Below are 23,343 nucleotides of genomic sequence, written 5' to 3'. Positions count from 1 at the left end.
TAAGACCCAACTATTCTCCAGAGACTTGGGCTCAAAATGATTTCTTCACCAGCTAAAAATGCCTATCCTTCAGCTTTGACCTAGGGAACCTGGCTGAGCTAGCCCCCAGTTCAAACTAATCCAGAGGAATCATTTTCTTTTTTTTTTAATTGTTTAAAAATAATTTTATTTATTTTTAGCTGCGCTGGGTCTTCGTTGCTGTGCAGGCTTTTCTCTAGTTGCAGCGAGCAAGGGCTTCTCTTTGTTGCAGGCTTCGCCTTCTGGCGGCTTCTCTCGTTGCAGACCATGGGCTCCAGGGTACCTGGGCTTGGTCGTTGCGGTGTCTGGGCTCACTAACTGCAGCTCCCAGGCTCTAGAGCGCAGACTCAGTAATGGTGGCGCACAGGCTTAGTTGCTCCGTGGCATGTGGGATCTTCCTGGACCAGGGATCGAACCTGTGTCTCCTGCATTGGCAGGCAGATTCTTTACCACTGAGCCTTTTTCTTTCTTTTTGAAATATTTATTTATTTGGTTGTGTCGTGGGATCTTCAATCTTCCTTGCGGCATGTAGGATCTTCAGTTACAGCATTCGGGATCTAGTTCCTTGACCAGGGATCAAACCCGAGCCCCGAGTCCTGCCCCTCTGGACTGTGAAGGAAGTCCCAAGGAATTGTTTTTGGACTCAAATCTGACAGTGTCTCTCCCCTGCTCAGGAAACCTCCAGGGCTCTCCATCACACCCAGGAGGAGGCAGGAGCCTCTCATCCTGAGGTTTGAGGCCTGCTGTGCCCCGACCCCTGCCCACCCTTCCCCTCGCTCCTCCACCCCAAACCAAGGATGAAATCACATTTCCTCCCATGCCCATGCCCTCCCCGGCCCCTGGATTCTCACACCCTCCGAACTTTTCTATAAGCTGTGCCTTCTGCCTGGAACGCCCCCCTGCCTCCCAAATGGCCTGCTCCTACTCAGTCTTCAGTGCTCAGCCCATGCATCTCTTCGGGAAAGACTTCTCTGACTTTCCTGACACAGTTCTGAGCACATTGTGTGGACCTCACCTGGGTTCAGATCTGCCTCCCCAATAGACCAGCGACTCCCCCAAGAGCAGGGGATGATTGGATTCATCCCTGGAGTCCCATTGCTCTGCACAGGGCTGGACGTGAGAAGGGAATAGCTTGATAAATAGATACCTGCTCCTCTATCTTTCTAGAAGAACTGACCAGGCTTGGGTGTCTGATTATGGTAGTTGGCTTCATGGTGGAAATGAGAACAGAGAACAATATTTTAGGGGAAGGTGATGAGTTGTTTAAGGAATGCCCTCATTATGGTCCCTTCAAAAACAGACTCTAAGATGGGAATTGGGGTGCAAGAACTGTAATGGGGAGCTGATCACAGTCAGGGCTGTGAAGGAATGAGGAAGGGAGACAAAGAAAGGAGAAAAGCAAATAAACGGTGTGTTGATGAGAAGGTCACCACTGTGGGACTTCCCCGGGGGTCCATTGGCTAAGACTCTGAGCTCCCAATGCAGAGGACCCGGGGTTTGATTCCTGGTCAGGGAACTAGATCCCACCATGCCTCAACTAAGACCCAGTGCAGCCAAATAAATAAATAATTAATAAATAAAATATTTTTTAAAGAAGTTACCATTTTGACAATCCCAGTGGGGACCCTCTAAGACACTGTGGGGAACTCACCTCAGAATTGACCCCCAGGAACCAGAGAGCCAGGGTAGTTATTCACCAATCCCTATCTCTAACTGGTTGGAGGTTCTGAGGTTACAGAATCCCACCCATCCACCCAGGCCCTCCTCCAGACAGAAACTCAGGGAGCATCTAGGGACACTGAGGGTCTGGGAAGTGTCTGCATATGACTTCCCAGATGGGTCAGGTGGATACAGGCAGGACACCCACAGCATCTGCTTCAGCGGGTGATGAATTTGAAGTGTCTGGCCGAGTGGTCCAGTGGTTAAGAACCCACCCTGCAATGCAGAGGACTCAGGTTCCATTCCTGGTCAAGATCCCACCTGGCCGGGTGGCATAAGATCCCACATGCTGTGGGACACCAAAGCCCGAGCACCGCAACTAGAGAGAAGCTCATGCGCCACAACTGTCGGGTGACCCGGCACAGCCAAATAAAATAATTTTTAAAAATGAAGGGTCAGGAAGAAATCTAGAGGCAAGTATCAGAGGACACATTGCGGTTGTAGGCACTTAAAATCAGATCTCTGTGGCTTCCCTGGTGGCGCAGTGGTAAAGAATCCACTGGCAATGCAGGAGCCGCTGGAGATGTGAGTTCGGTCCCTGGGTAGGGAAGATCCCCTGGAGGAGGGCATGGCAACCCACGCCAGGATTCTTGCCAGGAGAACCCCAGGGACAGAGGAGCCTGGAAGGCTATAGTCCCTGGGGTCGCAAAGAGTCAGACACGGCTGAAGTGACTTAGCATGCACACACCTGCCCTCATCAGAGCCTGCAGAGTGCTGCGTGATGTGGCACCTAACTGTTCCTCTTTGACGGCATCTCCTACGACTCTCCCCTGCTCGCTCTAATAAACCACATCGGCCTTCTTTCCTTTTTCAACACACCAAGCTCGTTCCTACCTCCTGGCATTTGCACTTGCTCTTTCTCTGCCTGGGGTGCTCTCCTCAGGCTCTTTGCCTGGCGGGCTCTTCCCTCAACTTTCAGTCTCAATGTAGATATTACATATTCACAGAGATGCTCTGGTTCATGTACCTCCTTCCCCACCTTCTCTTAGTTCTCATTTTTTTTCCTTCTCGCCTTTCCTCCTTCCCTTCCTTCTTCATTCCTTCCTTCATTAGCAAACATTTTTGGAGCACTTACCACCTGCTAGACAGCAACTTGGGCACCAGACAGATAACAGCAAAACAAATGTGTCGTTTGACAGACAAGCTCCCAAGAGCTTGCCTTCATTTCAGAAATAAACAAGCATGGGACTCCTCTGGTGGCTCAGTGCTTGAGAATCCACCTTCCAAGTCAGGGGACAAGGATTCAATCCCTGGTCGGGGAACTAAGAGCCCACATGCCTAGGAGCACCTAAGCCCACTTGCCGCAACTACAGAGGCCAGTAAAAAATAAATAAATAAATGAACAAGCAACAAATACCTGTTTGCAAAAGTGATACGTGAGGGACTAGGGAGGTGCTATGGGTGGAAACTAGGGAGAAGAACCAGCTTTACCTAGGCCATCAGGGGGGTTTCTATTACTTTATCACAGTTGTCATTGCAGTTTTTTTTTTTTTTTTTCCATCTGTCTCTCCTATGAGACCAGGAGTCCAAGGAACATGTTTCTCAGCACCCAGCATGGACCTAGCACAATATGTGGTCAATGAACTCTTGGGAAATGAATGGCTCAAGACTGGGAGGCAGTTACAAGCCAAGGGATGGACAGCACTCTCCAGTGAGGATTTGTGAAAGAGGAAGAGCCAGAGGCTTAGGAAGACCCAGGAGGGAAGCTTCAGAGAGGAAAGAAACTGGGGAAGGTGGTTTGCCCAAAGCCAAGGCAAAGAACCTCACCTTTGGTTCTTGCCCACACCACAGCTGTTCTCCTTGGCTGTTAGCCCCTCTTTGAGTTGGAAGGGCCTTTGGGGATCCATTGTTTCCAGCCTCAAAAGTCCCTGTAGTTAGAGCAGGAATCTAGGCCCCCTTCCTAGGGAACTGGGCTTACAAAGACCCCTGGGGTTTGGGGATTCAGATGCAGCCTGAACCTTTCTGCACCTAAGAACCCCTGGTCTCACCCTTCTCGCAGGGGCTTGGCTCCTGTGTCACCTCCTCCAGGAAGACCTCCTTGACTTCCAAGCTGAGTTAGAAGCCTCTTTCTAGTTCGTACAGCTCCCAGTTTCCCTCAGTCAGTGCCCTGACCACCCTAAGTGCCATCTTCTGCCTAAAGGAGATGTTATAAGTCAATACTAGTATGAGAGAAGCTGAAATTTAATGCTCAGATCCAAAGGGTGGGAATAAATTGGCACTTTCGAATGGAGCCCCATCTCTGAGGGTCTTTTAAGAAAGGGAGTGGGACTGCCTTGGTGGTCAGGTGATTAAAACGGCACTTCCAATGCAGGGGGTGCAAGTTCGATCCCTCGTGGGGGAGCTAAGACCCCACATGCTGTGCAGTGTGGCCAAAAAGTAAAAGATTTAAAAAAATTATTAGAGGGGGGAAATCTGGAGACCAGACAGGTGGCAAGGGTGAAGGGAGTGCGTACAGATTAAGTGCTTAGTTCGAGAATATAAGGAACTGATGGGTCGGGGGTTGGCGACAGGAAGGTTTGATGGGGCTCCGCTTGAATTCCCGTCCAGGCTGGCTGGCCGCCATCTATACAATCCTGCGCAAGTGGCCGGCCTTTTCAGCCTCAGGCTCATCTGAAGGGCTGAGGCTGCAGGCCCGGTTCCCGCCACAAGGCGGCGGCCTAGAGCCCGCGGCGGCCACAGCAGTACAAGGGGCGGGACGTCGCGAAGCGAGCCACTCCCGCGCAGAGACACAGCACCGACGTGACGTGGAATGTGTGTTTATGTAGGTAGAAAAAAGTGCACAGAACAGTGAGGGGCGGGGAGAGGGACGTCTTGGCCTGGCCTCGGATTCGTGGGAATTGCAAGGGCCCTCCTCCAGTCGGGGGGCTCCCTCAGGGCTGGGAACAAAGTGAGGAGCTCACGTGGGATCGGTCAGTGTACGGACCCACTTCGGGAGGCGTGTGGCCGTAAGGGTTCGCAGGGCTTTTTCTGAACTCGCCCACGAAGAACGTATAGTACCTTCGGTGCCGGTGCCTCCAGTGGGGTGGGGCCTCAAGAAGTCGGGCTGGTGGAGCCCCAGGCTCCAACAGCAAGGCCTTGAGGTCTGGAGACCCCGATCTTTTGGGGGCGGGGGGGTAAGGGCGAGGTCTTTGGGACTGCGCTCTCCCGGAGGGGCGACCCCGGCAGGCGGTCAGCCGAAGAGCTTGAGGAAGCAGGGCTGGCAATAGGGCTTGCCCGCGCGCTCCTGGAAGGAGCCCTTGGTGAGCGGGCGCAGGCAGAAGGTGCAGGTGAAGTGGTCCGGGTGGAAGCGGCGGCCCAGGGCCGACACGCATCGGCCGGTCACCGGGAGGCCACACGTGGCGCACAGAGACCCGCGCCGCGCGTGGAAATGGTTCTCGCAGAGCGGACGGCCCTCGTGCTCGAAAAAGCTGCCTCCCGAGAAGGGCGCGAAACATTCCTGGGGAAGGGCAACCGCGAAAGGATGGGTCAGCGCCAACCTCCAGACCAAATAACTCCCTTTTGGAGTTGAATAACCCCCAGAGACTCCCGCAGCCCCTCGCACCGCCAGCGAGCGTGAAACTCCGCCTCCTCAGGGGTCCCGCTCTGAAAAGTCCCGCCCCGACTCCTAGTCCCGCCCCCATTGGCCCCTCCCTCCAAGGCCCCGCCCCCCACAGTTGCGCACCCGGCAGACGAAACAGTCCGGGTGCCAGAGCGCGCTGAGCGCCGAGATGTAGTTGTCCAGAATGGGGCCTTGGCAACCCTGGCAGCGCGGCGCGAACAGCTGCAGGAAGTCCCGGCGGCAGTAGGGGCGGCCCTCCCGCTCGTGGAAACCTAGGAGCGGGAACAGAGTAAGGAGGAAGAAAAAGGGTGCGAGGTGGCACCGGGAGCCCACAAAGGTCGGAGACTGGGGGGCCGGAAGCGGCGCAGTGAGAGGACGCAGTCGGTGGAGAGGGACAGGGTCTGGGTGGGGGCAGAGCGGGAGCGAGTGGGATGGGAATCCACAGGTGGGATAGGCCGGGGCCAGGAGAGAGCAGGAGAAAATTCAGGCCCCTGAGGATTTCGGAAGTCCTAGTGGGCGGGCCCAAAGGGAGCGGGGCTGGATGTCGAGAGAACCTGCGACTTTCAAGATGGGAGTCAAGCTCTCACCTTCATCTCCGAAGGGCTCCCCGCAACTAACGCAGCAGAAATGCTCCGGGTGCCAGTGGGTGCCCAAGGCAGTAACCATCTTCTGCGGGGAATGAAAGGAAACACTCAGCGTGCCTCCCCGCCCATTTCCTCTCCCCTCCCACCCTGAACCAATAAATGAGTGGCTTGAAGTATGACTTGAAGCTGCGGGAGACCTAAGCAGGAACTTGGGAATCAAAGAGCGCGGAGTCCGAAGAGCTGCGGAAAAGAACCCTGGAAGCGGCTGGGATGGGGATGGGAAATGCGTAAGTGGATGAAGCTCCTCGGGTGAAACAGAGGCGAGGCTTGTGGTCCAGGCGGGGCTCACGTGTCGGATGGGTTGATTGCAGAGGCCACATCGCGGAGAGAAGCGATCGAAGTAGCACTCAGGACAGAAGGGAGCTCCATCCTTCTCGAAGAAGCTGCTGCCTCCCAGGGCGGTGGAACAGCCGCCGCAAACGAAGTGCTCAGGATGCCAAGCACGGCCAAGCGCCGTCACGACCTGTGAGTTGGGGGTTGAGGCGTGAGTCAGAGTGGCCCTTGGGCTGCCAGATGCCCAGTGAGCCAAGGTTTACGTGGCCTTTTCACATCTTATCTCTGAGAAGTCAGGATGAAGTATCGAACGTCCAAGTCATGCAGTCCCAAAGGGATGGAGATTTAAGCCGGCTTCCAGCACAGTACCTTGGGCCCACCATACTTTTTGTAGGTCACAAACATGTTATAATTTCTTTTAAAATTAGAAGAAAAAAATGAGCTAGAAGAAAATGACTTAATATATAATATTAATGTATTCATCTTCACTCCAACAGTCATAAAATGCAATTTATATATTTTTTAATGGAGGAAGGGGCCCATGAAGGTGAAAGTGCTTAGAAGATTCATAATGTCACCCTGCTTTGCTGAGATTGGAAATTCTCAGCAAAATGGATGGCGGTAGGGCACTTTATCTAGCAGGAGGATCTAGATCAACCACTGGGCACAGTTGCTGATAACATCTGCTCAGTCAATAAGCCAAGAACTGGAGCTCCCAAACCAGACTGGTGGAGGAGAAACAGTCTTTGTGGGTCCCGAAGAGATGGTGGGTGGAGCCAATGAGGCTTTTGTGAAGATTAAATGAGATAGGGGACTTCCCCGGTGGTGCCGTGGATAAGAATCTGCCTGCCAATGTAGGGGACACAGGTTTGATCCCTGCTCCAGGAAGATCCCACATACCTCAGAGCAACTAAGCCTGAGCACCACAACGACTGAGCATGTACTTTAAAGCCTATGAGCCTTAACTACTGAGCCCATGGGCTGCAACTACTGCAGTTCTTGTGCCTAGAGTTCTGCAACAAGAGAAGCTACCGCAATAAGAAGCTTGCGCACCACAACTAGACAGTAGCCCGAATCTCTGCAAGGAGAGAAAGCCCACACACAGCAATGAAGACCCAGTACAACCAGAAATGAAATAAATTGATTAATTTAAAAAATTACATGGGGGTTTGTAAAGGAGTTAGCATAATGCCTGGCACACAGTAGGACTAGAATAAATAAAACCTGGGTTGGAATTCTTACTCTGCCACTCGCTGTCTGACTCGGAGCTTCAGCTTCCTCATCCACAAAATATGAATAACAATAATACCCACTGGCTCCAAGTGAAATGGGTCTATAGGTCTCGGCTTCCCAGGTGGCGCTAGTGGTAAAGAACTTGTCTGCCAAAGCAGGAGATATAAGAGATGCAGGTTCAATTCCTGGGTGGGGAAGATCCCCTGGAGGGGATGAGGGCATGGCAACTCACTCCAGTACACTTGCTTGGAGAATCCCATGGACAGAGGAGCCTAGTGGGCTACAGTCCATAGGATCGCTAAGAGTTGGACATGACTGAAGTGACTTGACAGGCATGGGTCTCTACCCCCTTACTCACAGAGCTTCACTTACTTGCCCAGCAATAGGTTTATTGCAGGAGCCACAGAGGCCCTTGGCCTGGGTGGGAACGCCACGGCGGCTGAGGTCAGACTGAAGTAGCCCCAGCATGGTGTCCAGGCTGCCTTTGCTGGTGGGCCCTGTTGGGGAGGGGGTGTCCTCATTCACGGAGCTTGGCAATGGTGGTGGGGTGGGCCCCGAGGCTGGAAGCTGCAGTAGTGAGGACAGGAGAGTTGAGTCAGCAAGACAGCACGGGTGAGAAGGTCTCAGATGGGTTGAGAGCCATAAATCCACAGTGGTCCACCCCCACTCCCTGAGTGACTCACGTGGTTCTGGACGCGGAAGTCAGAGAGTGAGGCCATCAGTCTGTCTAGCTCCAGGGTGGCTGAGGTGGCTGAAGGCTTTGGGAGAACAGGGGAGGGGCTGGGAGGGCTGTGAAGAACACAACTTGTGTCAGCTCAGAGTCTCAGGGTAACGCTTCCTCCAATAACTCCAGTGTCCAGAACTGACCACCTTTTTCTCAACCCCACCAGCAATGCCAGACTCACGGGCTGGGCCTTTTCTTGTCCTCAGACTGCTCCTCCTTCAGCTCTCCTGCTGTCTCCTTGCTAGATGGGAACTGAGACATTATTTCATCTGCAGAGAGGAGAGAAGGGCACTGGGCCTGGGGCCATGCTCTAGCCTCCTTCCCAGTTAAGGCTCACATCCCTTTAGCTGCTACCCTGGGAAGTCTATGGGCTTCCTTAGTGACTTGGACAGTAAAGAATCCGCCTGCAAGGCGGGAGACCCCGGTTCAATCCTTGGGTTGGGAATATCCCCTGGGAGAAGGGAATGGCTACCCTCCTTAGTCTCTGCCCAGCCCTGCCCTGCCCCCCATCCCATCAAGGCCTGTCCCAGTAACCCTGGTACCTGTTATGTTGAACTGAGTAGCATTAAGTTCCTGAAGCAACCTGTCTAGCTCACAGAGCCCCGTGCCCAAGACACCGCAGGAAGAGGAGAATGGAGGGGTGGCAGGGGCTGCAGGCTTCGGGGACCGAGGCTTGCATACCGTGCTGGGAAAGAGGGTGGGAGCTTGGGTTCAGGGGTGGGGAATACAAGTCCGAGTCTCAATTGGCCACCCCATCCCCCCATACCCAGTCTTCTCACCTATACAGATGGTCCTTGTCCCCAGAGGCTCCTGAAGATTCCCCAGGCCCCATCTATAGAGAAGCACATGTGTGTGGGATGATACGCCTGTACTCTGCCCTACTCAGGCCTGGGTTTCCTTTCCTCTCACCAAACCTGGCCCAAGTGGTTGTCCCTCTCCCCAGCATTTGAGCTCACCTGTGTCAGAGGAGACGTGAGGGGCTCTGGGGGCCGCTCTTTTAGAGCCCCTGACCTTGGCATGTGTGAGGTTGTGGTCTCCAGGTCAGAAAGCAGGGCATCTGCAGGGAGAGGCCGTCAAGGTGAGAGGTTGAGAAGTCAAGGTTAAGGCAGAGACAGGGCCTTAAGAGATCAGAGAATAAGCGTTCTAAGTGGGCAGTACTTGAGGACAGAAGCCACTATTAAGAGTAGAGGTCAAGAATCAGAAGAAATACAAGGCAGACCATGGCAGAGATGTGGAAGGGCAGCAAGGACTATTTACCGTCACAACATCCCACGTGGCTCTTCCTAAGAGTCATTTACAAACTCAACTACCTGACTAATTCTCCGAATCTGAATCTTCGGTAATGCAGTCAAAATTGGCTCTTCACTGGAGGCAAATTTGGCTCCACCCCAAATTGCTCAATTGGCTGTATGCCTGACACCTGCTTTCTGATTGGATGCTCTTTCTGCCACACCCCCTACACCTAAACAGGCCCCTCCCAGTCCTGGCCCACCTCCAGATGCCACTGGGCTCCGCCCTATGCACCTCATTGGTGAGTCTGGCGGGACCTGCTTTCTGATTGGTTTATTCTTCAGTACCCGTGCCCGTTACTCATTCTGAGCAGCACCCCCTACTGCAGGGGGCTGGAACGCATTCTCTCCCACAGAGCGCACAGCCTTCGTGCCCCAGTTCCAAAGGACAGGGAGGATGAGTTGCGTGGGTCCTCCTCTCTGCCCCAAGTCGGAGGGACAGACAGCACCACTCCCCCAAACACACAACCCAACTTCCCCCCTCTCCATCCCCAGATCCAGAACCTTTGAACTCTTTACCTTCCAGATTTAAAGTCCCTGCCCCTTTCCTCTGCATCCCTGAGCGCCTTGATGGAACCCTTGGCCTCTCCCTGGCATCTCAGCACCCATCTATTATCTTTACTTTCTGCCCCAAGGACCTGACCCTACCATACCAAAGGGCCCTTAACTCTTTCCTTCCCCAAACCCTAGGGCAAGCCCATTTTCTTCTCCAGAACTTACAGTCATAGTCTCCCTTCCCGACTACTTTCCCAGTCCCTGGACCCAAGGTCCTTTTAACTCCTCCCTTCCCTGAGCTCCTGAGCCCAGGCGTCCGCAGGCGCTGCACCTCCCTGCCCATCCGTTTGCAGCCAGCGACGGGGAAGCGAAGTGAAGGTAGAAGGGAGGGAGCGACCAGTCTGGCAAAGGCAGGAAGGGAGCGGCAGGAAGGGGGACGTGGAGTCGGAAAGGAGGCACCGGCAGAGACCAGAAGCGAGAAGACCGGGAGGCAGGGATGGAGCGATGCCGGGAGTGCAAGGGGGCCCCAGGATGGGGAAGCGGGTCCAGGCAGTGGTGAGGGGCTTGGGGATAAGGGGACCCGGACCCCACTCACCCAGGTCCTCCATGACGGGGCGCGGGCAGACCGCGCGGGGCGAGCAGGGCGGGGGCCGTGTCCGGTGGGGGCGGGGGGCGGGGGACGTCCGGGAGCTGGAGGCCCAGCCGTGACCATGTAAGGAAGCCGGGACCCGCTGGGATAAGGCTGTTGGGGCGGGGGGGGTGGGGGGGGGGGAGGAGAACGGGAGAACCCGGGGTGGGGGCCTGTAAGGGAGGGAGGGCCCCGGCCCACCCAGGCCCAGCCCGCCTGCCTGCTGCGCAGACGGCCACACCCCAGCCTTGGCCTCAGCTGCAGGGAGCCTCAGGCGGCCAGAGTCAGAGTAAGAGAAGTGGCTCCTCCAGGAAAAGCCCGGGATCCTCTGCTCAGGGAGACTCTTAGACTCAGATTGAGGCCCCCAAGCCCACCTGCCCCCATCCCCAAAGTTAGTACCTTGAGTCCTAGACAGAGCTTGTCTCCCACCCCCTGCTATTCCCGGAGGATTGCTCTAGACAGAATTTTGGAGTTGGAGGCGGTGGTGATGTTCTAAGGATCTGTCAGGTCCCAGGTTCAGAAATCTTCCCTAAGAGACTGTGACAATGACATAAACAGAGGTCCCCAAAGGCACACAAACTGGATACAGAGAAATCTCTGAGAGACAGAGATGATGATCCCATCCACAGACTGTCAGTCATAGTTGGAAACAGACATACAGACACAGGTAAACAGAACCTGAGGCCCAAGTCCCACGCAGACTCAGGAGAAATGCTTCCAGGCAGCTAGACCTCAGCCAACTGTTCCCTGCACCGAGATGACCCAGACCTGTCCCCCAACAGCCCTTTCCCAAGATACTGATGAATATAGAGAAGAAAGCAAGACACAGATTCTGGCCACAAAGGAACAAGAGGCTTCCCCTTGACTGAGAAATCAAACTGGAAATGAGAAACTCTAGAGATAGGTGTGGGCAGACACAGCAGTGCTGCAGACAGACTGTGGGTCTCAACTCAGACACAGGTCGAGAAGTGAGCACTGGAATGACAACTCAGGGGCTTTTTAAAAAATACTGATGCAGGGGGAGGGGGCTCCGCTGGGAAGGATAGGACATATGTATCCTTGTGGCTGATAAGCATTGTTATACAGCAGAAACCAACACAGCATTGTAAAGCAATTATCCACTAATTAAAAATAAATTTAAAAAATACTGATGCCTAAGGCACTCTCCCCTCAGTCCAATTCAGTTAGAAAGTGCCCGGGCATCAGTACTTTTAAAAAAGTTTTCTGGGGAATTCCCTGGTGGTCTAGTGGTTAAGACTCCAAGCTTCCGCTGCAGGGGGCACAGGTTGGACCCCTTGTCAGGGAACTGAGATCCCACAAGCCATGCCATGCAGCCAAAAAGGAAGAAAAAAAGCTGGAGAGAGAAATGAGTAAGTCCTTACATAAATATTTATATATTCCATTAAAAAAAAAAAAAACAACAACTCTCTGGATGGTTGTAAAGGACATCCTGAGAACAGAGACCTGGATACTCTCAGAGGCAGCAAGGGGCCCCCTTGGCTTCCCAGATGTTAGTGGACGGCCCCAGTCCAGGCCCTGTCCTCAAAGTCAGGCTGCCACCTAAGTGGTCGGTGATCTGGGAGCCAGGCTTCTGGAGACCATGCCGGGGCAACCAAAGCAATGTCAGCCTAGGGCTCCAGCTCCCTCTGGGCATGACCAGTGGCCTCAGGGACTTGAAGAACACAATAGATCTTCTCTCAGAAAAACAGCAGGACACTCGGTCCAAGAGATGAAAATGGACCCAGAGACAGAAGGTCCATGATGGGTGATGGGTGATGAAACGATAGTGCCAAGGTCTTGGACATCCATCCCCACCCACACATCCCCTCAGCCCGGATCAGGGTCTGTATCCAGCTGGGTTGCTGCCTGAGCAATGAAGTAGCCTGAGCAGGAAGCAGGCTTCCCTTGGGGCCCAAAACCACATCCTCAGGAGCAGCCTGGCAACTGCAGCATATCCAGGGGCTCCAGGAACCTGCACACTGTTACTTATTAAACTCCTGAACGCCAAGGTTGGCCTGTACTGAGACAGAGTTGTTGTTGTTTAATTGCTAAGTCATGTCTAACTCTATGAGCTCCACCAGGGTCCTCTGTCCATGGGATTTCCCAGGCAAGAATACTGGAGTGGGTTCTCATTTCCTTCTCCAGGGGATCTTCCAGACACAGGATGAACCTGTGTCTCCTGCATGAGCAGGCAGGTTCTTCACCCCTGAGCCACCAGGTAAGCCCACTGAGATAGACATCTGGACACAACGCTGCCGCATGGGTTAAGAGGTGCGGGTACTCCCCCAGGAAAGGAAGCAGACACCACACAACGGGGGGGCCGACTCCAAAGCTTTTAATTCCAACTCCATAAAGCTGGGCCAGGCCAGGTTCCTGGGGCCCTGGGCAGTTCTCCATCTAGGGGGCCCCATGCCCAGACCCTGGCCTTGGCTTCTCACTCCTGAGTCTTCAGACCATCACCCAGGGCTCCAGGTCCATTCTTTCATGGGCCCTTGACGGTGAGTCTTTCTGCTCAGCCTCTTCCCATTGAGAGAGACCTTCTCCTAGTTAACTCATCCCCGGGTCTCCTCCCAGGATACATCAACAGTCTAGGCTGGGACCCTTGCCCCCCGACTCCACCCCCATCACCACAGCCAGTAAGGCCTCGGTCAGGGGCCCGGCCTCCTCACCAGCAGCTTCCACAAGCCCCACCAGAGCCAGGGCCCGCTTCCGGGGGCACTGCTCTGGCCCCAGGGTCCAGCGCGCGCAGTGGGCAGCCAGCCGTGGCCGGCCCAGGCGGAACACCTCCCCCACAGACTCTGGGCCACCCTGGGGTCCCAGGTGGATGCGGCCCACGGCTTCTTCCAGCTCCTCCTCCAGCCCTGGCAGTAGGAAACGACCAGCGGCCTCCAGGGCCTCCTCAGCCTCGGAGCCCAGCAGGGGCTGGCCTGGCGGAGGGACAGGACCCAGGGCGGCCCCACAGCCCCGGCAGCCATGCAGGTGATGCAGGATGGGCCAGGCCGCGCTGGGTGACAGGCCTCGGAGGGGTACTAGGTCCATCTGGGCTTCGGCAAAGCTGCCAGCCAGCAGGGCCCGGAAGAAGGGGGAGGCGGTGGCTGAGGCGGCTCGCTGGGCAGGGAGCCGGAGGCCTGAGTCCAGCAGGAAGTGGAGGTCAGGGGCTGGCATGGGGGCTGGGCCCAGCAGAGGTTCATAGAGGCAAGGGGAGGGCGGGTCTAGGTCCAAGGGGATTGCAGGTAGGACGGCTGGGCTCCCAGTGGGAGACACCAGGACTTGAAGGCAGGAAAGGGAGTCTGCGGCGAAAAAGAGGAAGAGCGGGTGTGGAGCGGGCCGGGTGAGCGCCGAGAGGAGGAGCCGGAGGCCGCCCTGGTCCAGAAGTAGCCGGCGCCACAGAGAGGGCTTCCTTTGAGGGGAAAAGAGAATCTTTCAGAAGGTGGAAAAGGGCGGGGCTGGAGAACAGCAATCTTGCGCCCGCCCCCGCGAGGTACCCACGTCTCCCTCACCGACAGATGAAGGGCAGGGTCAGGGCGCAGGCCACACGGTCCTCCGGGCTCCCAGAGAGCAGCAGGTGGGTGAGGGCCCCCACTCCGAAGGGCGACTCGGCTTGCACTGTTAGGTTCTGCAGCAGCATCTCACCTGCAGGGGCAGGAGGAGCAGGTCAGGTTGGGAGCTGGGGTGGGGCTGGGGGTGGGCAAGAGAGGCCCCTGGGAGGAAGGAGGGGGTGACCTCAGGGCAAGGCAGAGGATGATGACCGCAGGCCCCAGAGGGTTGGCAACCCAACAGCAGGAACTGGAAGGTTAAGGGCCAGAATAGGAAGTGGGATGGTCAGGGAATGACTCTGGGCCCTCAGGAGCTAAAACAGGGCACAGAAGACTGGGCAGTCCCTGGGAGGGTTGGAAGGGGGCTTTGGGAGGACGTGAGCCTGGGAGGATGTGATGCCTGAGCCGCAGTTCACATCAGCATTCCTAGTGGAGTCAAGGACAGTGCAGAAGTTAGGAATACGGGGAAATGAGAAGAGGCTGGGGAAGGAGAGGCAGATTCTAAGCTGTTCAGGCCAAGCCTGGTGCTGGGGTCCCTGGGCCCCAAGACACAGTCAGAGGTTGAAGAGCTGTGTGTGAGGACAATGGAGGAGAAGGGAGTCTTTCCCGGCCACCAGCTGGTGGCTGACGTTGTTTGCAGGGATGGCGGTGAGAGAGCGGGCGAGGAGAAGTGGGAGGGGAAGGGTGAGAGGGGCGCTCACCCAGCTCCCGGTGCTGGTGCTGGTGCTGGTGCTGGTGCTGGCTGCGGCGAGCCTGCCGACTGCGCAGCGCGGGCCAGTCGTCGGGGGCGACGCCGAGCACCAGCCAGGCACGCAGCAGCGCCGCCCCGTAGCTGCGCACAAAGGCCTCGAGGCAGGCAGGGTTGCAGGTGAGCCGCGCCAGGATGCGCAGCGCGCGGGGGCTCGGCGGGCCCGGAGCGCCCGTCACGTAGGCCAGCAGGCCGCACAGGGCCGGGCCGGTCACCAGCGCCCCGCTGGGGTCGGGAGCCTGGGAGAAGCGCGACAGCAGCAGCAGCGCCGGCCCCTCGCGGCCCCAAGGCTCCTCGGCGGCAGAGGCTGTGGGGCTGCGGCCGGGCGGGCGCAGGGCGCGGGGCGTACGCAGCGGCGTGGGGCTAGTCAGATCGGCCGGTTCTGGAGGCGGCGGACAGCACTCCGGGGACCAGTCGGGAGAGATGTCTCCCGGGCCTGCGGCATAGCCCTCGGAGATGAGCCAGGACCTGCAGAGGCGAGAAAGGACTTGGAACCCGGAGCCGAGGGGAGGGAGCAGGTCGAGCCGAGGGGAGGGGGCAGGTCAAAAGATCGGTCCTCCCGAGAGGTGACTGAGGCAAAAAGAGACAGCCTGAGGGGGACAGGGGAAAAAGGGAGGGAATCCCAACACCCATCCACCCCCATTCAACAATTCCCCACTGCCTATTGTCTTGTGCATGCTAAGTGCATTTCAGGTACTACAGAGAAGCATCAGCAAAAAAAGGTCATGACCTTCTAGAGTTTCTATTCAGCAGTGTAAAGTGATACTTGTGGAGAAAAAGAAAAGGGAACAGAAACACGGAGGGGTGGGAGAGGGGAAGGTGGTAAGGAAAGAGCTGACATTTTAAATCAAGTCCCCAAGAAAGTAAGATCTAATCAAGGCATCTCGGAGGAGGAGTGCCCTGGGCACAGGGAACAGTAACCAGAGGCCCTGCACGCACGCTGGCTAAGTCCCTTCCGTCGTGTCTGACTCTGCGACACTATGGGCCATAGCCTGCCAGGTTCCTCTGTCCATGGGATTCTCCAGGTGAGAATACTGGAGTGGGTGGCCATGCCCTCCTCCTGGGGATCTTCCTGACCTGGGGTCTGAAGCAGGGTCTCTTGCATCTCTTGCATTGGCAGGTGGGTTGTTTACCACTGTGCCACCAGCAAAGAGCCAAGGTCAAGCAAAGGTAGCTCCAAGAGAGAAGAGGTGTATTTGGAGTCTGGAAGGCGGTCATGTTCAGTGAGAACAAGGAATTAGGAGTCAGAATCAAAGTCTTACAAAGACAGATGGGTGGGGGCCGGGTGAGTGAGGGTAGTGAAGAGGCCTCACCCCACAGCATCAGGTGGGAACTCACTGGAGGCTTCGGAAGCTTCCAGCCTCTGCCCGCTCGGGGGTCCTCTCCTCAGGGAAATCCCAGGAAGCAGCTTCTCTTCCCTCTTCTTCCTCATCGCCAGCCTCACCACACAGCTGCCCAGCCAGGAGAGGTACCAATCCCAGAGCCTGAAGCCGGCCCAGGGCCCCTGTATCATACAGGAAGCCCACGAGGGCAGCCACCACACGAGGGTGCCAAGCGCTGGCACGGGGATCCCGCAGCAAGCCCATCAACAGCTCCAAGCCCCCAGCATCTCGCAGCCGGGCCCGATTGATAGCCTCCCGGCACAGCAGACACACGGCCCGCACCAGGGGCTGCTGGGAGGCTGGGCTTGCCCCGTTGAGGCCCCGGCGCCGCCGGAGTTCACCCAACAGCACCTCCACGCCCCCAGCATTGCCCAGGGCAGGCCGCACCAGGCCCTGGGCACACAGGTTGGCGAGGATCAAGATGGTGGCCTCACGCACAGCTCTTTTGGGATGGGAGGCCAGGCCAACCAGTGGGCCGAGTCCCCCACCCAGACTGAGCTGCTCAGCACAGGCCCGGGAGCAGCCTCGACTCAGCTCCAGGAGGGCACGGACCAAGGCCAAGGTCAGCGCGGGATCTGGCGCTGCAGCCAGAAGTTCAGCCAGTGGGCGCACTGCTCCCTGCTGGGCCAGGGCCAGGCGGTGCTGGGGTGAGTCTGCCAGGTTGCGGAGGGCGCGGACCACACTCTGGCGGCACTGGGAGTCCTGGCAGGCCGTCAGGCTCTCCACGAGCAGGGGAACAGCACCTGGGGGTGGGGGGTGGGGGGGAAAAGGAGGGTGAGGGAGGACAGACCCCAGCCCCCCTCCACCCCTTCTTTCATCCCCAAGCCCTAGCCGGCTCCACCCTCAAAGCCCACTCACCAGCGGAGTGGATGTCCCCGCAGCTCTCAGGTTCCATGGCTAAGTTCCCCAGAGCACGGGCAGTTCGGTTCTGGATGCTGTCTGTCTTCACACACTGAAGAATAGTCACTGCGAGAGAGTTTGGCCTCTTGAGGGTTCTACCCCTTCTTGTCTCTCTCGTTAATCACCTCAAGAATGTGGCCTCAGGATAGGGTGCTCAGGGCCTGGGATGACCCTGAGGGATGGGATGGGGAGGGAGGTGGGTTCAGGCTGGGGGACGCATGTACATCCATGGCTGATTCATGTCAAATGTATGGCAAAAGCCACTACAATATTGTAAAGTAATGAGCCTCCAATTAAAAAAAAAAAAAAAAAAAAGGATGTGGCCTCAGAGAGTCAGAGACGGCCTCCAGAATAGGCCTAGCACTTGCGGGATCTGGAAGGTTCAATAGGCAGGTGTTTGCGAGGTGGATGGTGGATGGAGTGTTACAGGGCATTTCGGGTTTGGTAGCACCCCTTGCAAAGGCCCAGAAGTGAGATCTAGTGTTTATGCTGTGACTTCACAAAGGGCCTTATCAGGTCAAGAGATGAGGACTTGAATGTGAGGGCACTGGGAGCCACACAGGGTTCTAAGAATGGACATGACATGATATAAATTGACAGTCATGAGAATGGATTACAGGGGAAAACAGTAAGGCAGAGGCAGCAACCCAGAAGCTGTCACAATAGTAAGAAGATGGGTTGACCCAGATACCAGCACAGCCCAGCACCGTCTCTGAGCATGTGATGGAAAAAGGCAAAGCAGCGGGATGGATTCAGGAGATATTCAAAGTACAGAACAGTGAATGAATGATGGGGGTTATACACTAACAACAAAACTTATATTTTGAGGACTTAATGTGCAGGCGTCTTGTCAAATACATTATGGTCCAGATACATTTTATGAAAACTGAAAATAATGTTTTATGTTATCAACAAAATAAAGATTTCACAAAAATAGGCCTAAGTTTATAGCTAGCAGGCAATGAAGAACGCTGTGTTCACAATGTTGCCACTAGAAGGCGCCAATTTAGCTAGTAAACAGAAAAGCTTGCTATCTTCTGAGTTTGTTCTCATTTGAAAAACTGAAATGTAGTCAATGCACAATATTATATAAGATGCGTGCTCTGTTGCTCAGTCATGTCTGACTCCTTGTGACCCCAGGGACTGCAGCCTGCCAGGCTCCTCTGTGCATGGGATTTTCCAGCCAAGAATACTGGAGTGGGTTGCCATTTCCTCCTCCAGGGCATCTTCCATGCCTAGGGATTGAACACACATCTCCTGCATTGGCAGGCAGATTCTTTAGCACTGAGCCACCTGGGAAGCACCACTGTATAAGTTACAGATGTACAGTATAGTGATTCCCAAATTTTAAATGTTACATTCCACTTTTAGTTATAACACTGGCTTAGGGTTTGTTCTAGTTTTTTTGGCTGTGCCTGGAGGCTTGCAGTTCCCTGACCAGGTATGGAACCTGGGTCCCAGCAGTGAAAGCACCAAGTCCTAACCATTAGACCACCAGGGATTTCCCAGAATTTGTTCTTATTTTGCTAGTTTTTAATAACTGGGAGTACCCAGTTCATACTTTGAGTATCTGTGCTCCTTTTTTGTATTTTATTTTCTCCCTATTCCAATTTTTTAGGGTAGTTATTATTACCTCATTTTGCAATCCTCTGATGGGTCTAGCTGACTGCAGAGCCCACTTTCTGAAGCACTACACCTAACATCTAGCTCATCAAATGGGATTTCAGAGCTCTGCACAAGGCTAGACACTGCAGGCACTGAGTGCCTGCTATGAACATAAATGAAGACTAAGAATCATTTCAAAGTCACCAAATAACCCTTTGGCCTCCACCCTGGTGGCTCAGAAGGTAAAGCGTCTGTCTGCAATGCAGGAGACCCGGGTTCGATCCCTGGGTTGGGAAGATCCCCTGGAGAAGGAAATGGCAACCCACTCCAGTACCCTTGCCTGTAAAATCCCATGGATGGAGACGCCTGGTAGGCTACAGTCCATGGGGTCGCAAAGAGTCGGACAGGGCTGAGCGATTTCACTTCACTAGCCCAGATGCGAGAGAGGTGATCCTCAATCAATACCCAGGTAATTAGCTGTAATTATCGGATCTAGGAGGGCTAGCATATCATTTCTAGAAAGAGAAGTGACGTCACGGGTCTCGACAACAAGAAAACTGAGGGCGATGCGCCGTCCTAAAACAATCTTCCAGGTTGCAGCACAAAGAACTCGAGACTCCGCCCAGGCCCACACAGAGGTATGGGTGGAAACCTTCTAGGAAGTGAGGGCGGGGCACTTACCCAACGGGAGAATGCCTCCGAGTCTGCGCACTTCAGCCCGGCACGCCCCTTCCGTACAGCAGTTGGCCAGGATGCTGAGCGCCAAGTCCAGCGTCTTGCGCAGGCGCGCTGGTGGCGAAGGTGTCGCAGGCGACGCAGCAGAGGGGGCGGAGCCCGGCGAAGGGGAGGGGCCAGAAGAAGCCGCTGACTCGACCGATGAGGGGGCGGAGCCTGCGCCAGCCTGGGACGGGGCGGGACCCGCTGCAGCCGCTCGCCGTAGCAGCGCGAGAAGGGGGCGGAGCCCGCCGCGTGCCCGGAAGCGCTCTATTCCCCCGGCTGCCTTGACGTGGCGCGTACGGAGGGCTAAGAGCGCACGGCCCAAGGGTGTCTCGTTGGTAGCTGTGTCCTTTCCCCCACCTAGACCCTCCCCGGCCGCCGCCGTGAGCTGCGCGAGGCAGAACGAGAGCGAGTCCGTGGGGGTTGACTTCGCAGCCGCCATCTTGGCTCAGGCCTAAGGCTCCGCCCCTCTCCTCGCAGCTCATCCAAGGGAGCGGAACTGGAAAAGAGGGGCGTGGCCAGCACCGCCTCTCTGACGCTTTTTAAATAGCGCCGCCGCTGTTCTGCAGGTCGGAAGTTGTAGTTCTCGATCCTGGTGCTCTGACTTGCACAGTCGCAGAAAAATTGTTGAGAGTAGTGGTTATTAGTCATTGTGAGAGCCCTAGAGGCGCGTGCGGTGCATGCTGGGATATGTAGTCTGCGCCAAGTTTAACACGCCTAGCTTAGGATGGATGGGAAACTCTAAAGGGCCTCAGGTGGACCGGTACCTCCGACCTTGGAGTCTCGGTAGGGTGCTACTCCAGGTGACGTGTCTACTCCGCCCCCAGCGTGTTCTTGGCAACGACAGCTCGCTTTGCCGCCCCCTAGCGGTGGCCGGGGCACTGAAGTCTGCGCTGATGGACTCAGAACCTCGAGCCGAGGAAAGTGTCAAGTTCCTGATTGCGGCTGCAGATAGGAGAAGTTGCTCCGTCAGGTGAACGAGAGGGTTAAATCCACAAAGACCGTTCGCTGCCACTTCCTAGAATGGCACGAGCTAGTGGACATTTCCGTTTCCGGTGCTGGATTCCTGGGTCCCGAGAGTCTTCAGCTCTGGTTGTGCTTGTGAGTTGAGTGTTTGGTATCTAGCAAACGGGACGCTCTTCCGGCTATGGAGTCGCGGGCTCCAGAAACGGCAAGGGAGGACTCCGACGGTGCCGAGCAGCGGTTGTCTGGATCCCAGGAAATCCCAAGGCCCATCTTTGTTTGCGGAGTTGTTTCACACAAGCGGCCCTTGGTGTCGCCGGAGCAGCCGGCCGCCTGGGAAATGATGCTGGGCCTGGGTACCTATGTAGGCCAGTCTCTGGCCCTGGGGAGGGAGAAACTCCTGCCAAGACCAACTCTCTTGCGGTCCCTGGAGCCTTCGAGTGCCAGCAGTGTGAATTGACTGCAGCCTACCTCCCCGATCTCAATCATCACCAAAGCAGCCACGGCGGTGGCAAACCTACTGCTGTCCCCAGTGTAGCAAAAGCTTCCGACGGGGCTCAGATCTGGTTAAGCAGCACGGGGTACACACCGGCGAGAAACCGTCCCCCTGTCCCCATTGTGACTCTTGCTTCAGCCTGAGCTCTAACCTCACGCGACACCGTCGTTCTCACTCAGGCCTCCGACCTCACAAGTGCCTGGAGTGCGAGGAGCCTATTATTGGCCGCAGCTCGGACACCGGCGGGGACACATGGGTGAGAAGCCTGACACTTGCGCCGAGTGTGGCAAGACTTCTTGTGTTAGCTTCAACCTGCTCCAGCACCAGCGCACGCGCACGGGGGAGAAGCCCTACAGCTGCGGGGGACTGCGGCAAGCGCTTCAGCCTCAGCTCGAACCTGGCGCAGCACCAGCGCTCCCACACCGGTGAGAAGCCCCACCTCTGTGTCTGGTGTGGTGACCACTTTGGGTGCAGCTCTTATCTGCTCAAGCACCAGTGATCGCACATGGAGGAGGAGCAAGAACTTCACCTACAGCTCCGACTGCCTAAAGCACCAACTCACCCACAATGGAGAGTGACCCTTCAAGTGTCCTGAGTGTGGCTGTGGCTTTAAGGAAGCGCACCCAGTTCACCAAGCACCAGCAAGTCCACGTGGGCAAACAACCCCACGCCTGCCCAGAATGTGACAAAACCTTCTCCCACAGCTCCAAGCTTCTTAAACACAGTGCTCGCACACAGGCAAGAAATAAGTGCACCAAACAAAGCTGCAGCAAGAGTTTTGTAGACAGTTCAAATCGGCTGCCGCACCAACACTCCCGGGCCAGAAACCTGAGGCTTTGAGCCAGCGTGACAGGAGCTTCCGCCAGAGCTCTCACCTGCTGATTCACCAGGGGGCGCACCGCGGAGAGAAGCCCGCCGTCTGCCGGCAGAGTGGCAAGGCCTTTGCCCCCAGCTCCCGACCTGGGCCAGCACCAGCGGATACACCAGGGTGGCAGCCCCTGCCGACACCCCTGGCTTAAGTTGCAGCCAAAACTTCAGCTCTGACTTTGGTGCAGTCCTTCAGGAGACTGAGGGGACCAGAATTTCTCAGCAAGCCTCTTCTGCTCCTCGGGGCTGCTGATTTGTGGCTGAATCGGGGAAGCCCAGGCTGGAGGAATTGGGACAGAAAAGTGGGGTTGGGCATGTTCTCAGAGGCCCTGGAGATGGGACTCCAGCTGGAGGGAGAGTTTGGGGATGGAATAAACTGGCCAGGTTGCTTTAAGATGCAAAGCACCTTTGGCAGCTGCTGATCAGATCCCTTCACAGGTCCAGGGAGTGAGGGGTGCATTACACAGGAGCTGTGGCTTCCTCAGCCCAGGAGAATGGGGCCAGATACCAGGCAAACCCCCATGAGGAAGACAGTGGAGAAGGAGGAGGTCGGGGAGGGCCTCACCTCCAGAGGGGACTATAAGGAAAGGTGTGTCCTAGCACACGGATCAGAGAGGTTGAACTGGGGACCACTAGGTGAGCTCTGGGGTGTATGATCTCTGTGAAAGACAACTGTCTACAAAGTGAAGCTGCTGGGGCCCAGGACCAAAGCAACAGATCAGGAAGCCTGGTGGCATTTCTAGGCGGGGGCAAAAGACCAGAGGTTGGTCATCTGTCCCTTCCTCTCCTTTAGCCTTTTCCCTCGAAGGTTTCCCAGGTTCTTTCTCTGATCCCTCAAAGAGGAGAAAATGGTGACAATTTAGAGTGCCCAGACACGGGGGACTGGACACAGCACTGTAGTCTGACCAGCGCGGGTGGGCTGCCTGTGTAAACAAGCCTGTTTCTGTTGGTAGAAACAATCTATGGGAGCCTGAGCGAGGCTTCTTGAAGCACAGCCCAATGTGTGCCCAGAGCAGAGTCTGAGCTGTGAGCCTCTGCTCTCCCTGTAGCCGTCTGTGTTCCTGGGAGGGGCACAGAAAGTAGCCCTTTTGAGGTTGGGGGAGGCCTAGTGCCTGCCGCAAGGAATCATGAGGCCCACGCCTCTGGTGCCTTGTCCTGAAATCTTGCCTCTTACCAGCTTGGTGCATCTAGAACTGTACCGCAGAGAATAAGGGCCAAAGGGAAGGGATGTGAGCTTCTAGCACAGAGTATCTCTTCCTAACCACATGACCTTGGACAGGTCTGCCTCTTCTGAGCCTCAGTTTCTTCATCTGTAAAAGCGAGGACAATGGTGGCCTCCCAGGATGGTAGTAAGCTCCCATGGGATCACCGACTTGAAACACCTGGGTCAAGGAGGTAACTCGGCTGCCAACTCTGCTTCCAGCTGAGCACCCTGTCACTGGGGGTGTTAGTCTGCAGGCATCACACCAGTGCACTTTTTGCCTCCTCCTGAAGGTGACAGAAATGAGTGAGACAGCCCCAGCCCTGGGGTAGCGTGGTGTCATGAAGGAGATGGATCGAACCCAGTG

The 23,343-nt window shown here is 55.9% G+C and overlaps 2 protein-coding genes across 3 annotated transcripts; both read right to left on the bottom strand.

Annotated features, from left to right (window-relative positions):
* Positions 1-4,477: 4,477 nt before the first annotated feature.
* On the bottom strand, positions 4,478-10,600 carry TGFB1I1 (transforming growth factor beta 1 induced transcript 1). Of its 2 annotated transcripts, none has more exons than XM_065924733.1 (11): positions 10,529-10,600; positions 9,106-9,267; positions 8,929-8,981; positions 8,692-8,834; positions 8,331-8,418; positions 8,109-8,214; positions 7,798-7,992; positions 6,209-6,382; positions 5,863-5,944; positions 5,399-5,547; positions 4,478-5,173 (listed from the first exon to the last, which is right to left on the bottom strand). In XM_065924733.1, the coding sequence occupies exons 2-11, from the start codon at positions 9,166-9,168 to the stop codon at positions 4,907-4,909; spliced, it is 1,320 nt and encodes a 439-aa protein (XP_065780805.1). In that variant the 5' UTR covers positions 9,169-9,267; positions 10,529-10,600; the 3' UTR covers positions 4,478-4,906. The 2 variants fall into 2 exon arrangements, with proteins under 2 accessions (XP_065780805.1, XP_065780804.1); XM_065924732.1 differs by having other exon boundaries at positions 9,106-9,206; positions 10,529-10,596.
* Positions 10,601-12,880: 2,280 nt separating this feature from the next.
* ARMC5 (armadillo repeat containing 5) lies at positions 12,881-21,701 on the bottom strand. Its single transcript, XM_065924727.1, has 6 exons — positions 19,414-21,701; positions 17,086-17,193; positions 16,184-16,970; positions 14,799-15,313; positions 14,062-14,194; positions 12,881-13,961 (listed from the first exon to the last, which is right to left on the bottom strand). Exons 1-6 carry the CDS (start codon positions 19,889-19,891, stop codon positions 13,142-13,144), a joined length of 2,841 nt encoding a protein of 946 aa, XP_065780799.1. The 5' UTR covers positions 19,892-21,701; the 3' UTR covers positions 12,881-13,141.
* Between the last annotated feature and the right edge of the window lie 1,642 nt (positions 21,702-23,343).

Source organism: Muntiacus reevesi, chromosome 2 (genome assembly GCF_963930625.1).
Source record: "Muntiacus reevesi chromosome 2, mMunRee1.1, whole genome shotgun sequence".
Classification (NCBI taxonomy): domain Eukaryota; kingdom Metazoa; phylum Chordata; class Mammalia; order Artiodactyla; family Cervidae; genus Muntiacus; species Muntiacus reevesi.
This window is presented reverse-complemented; position numbering and strand designations above follow the sequence as displayed.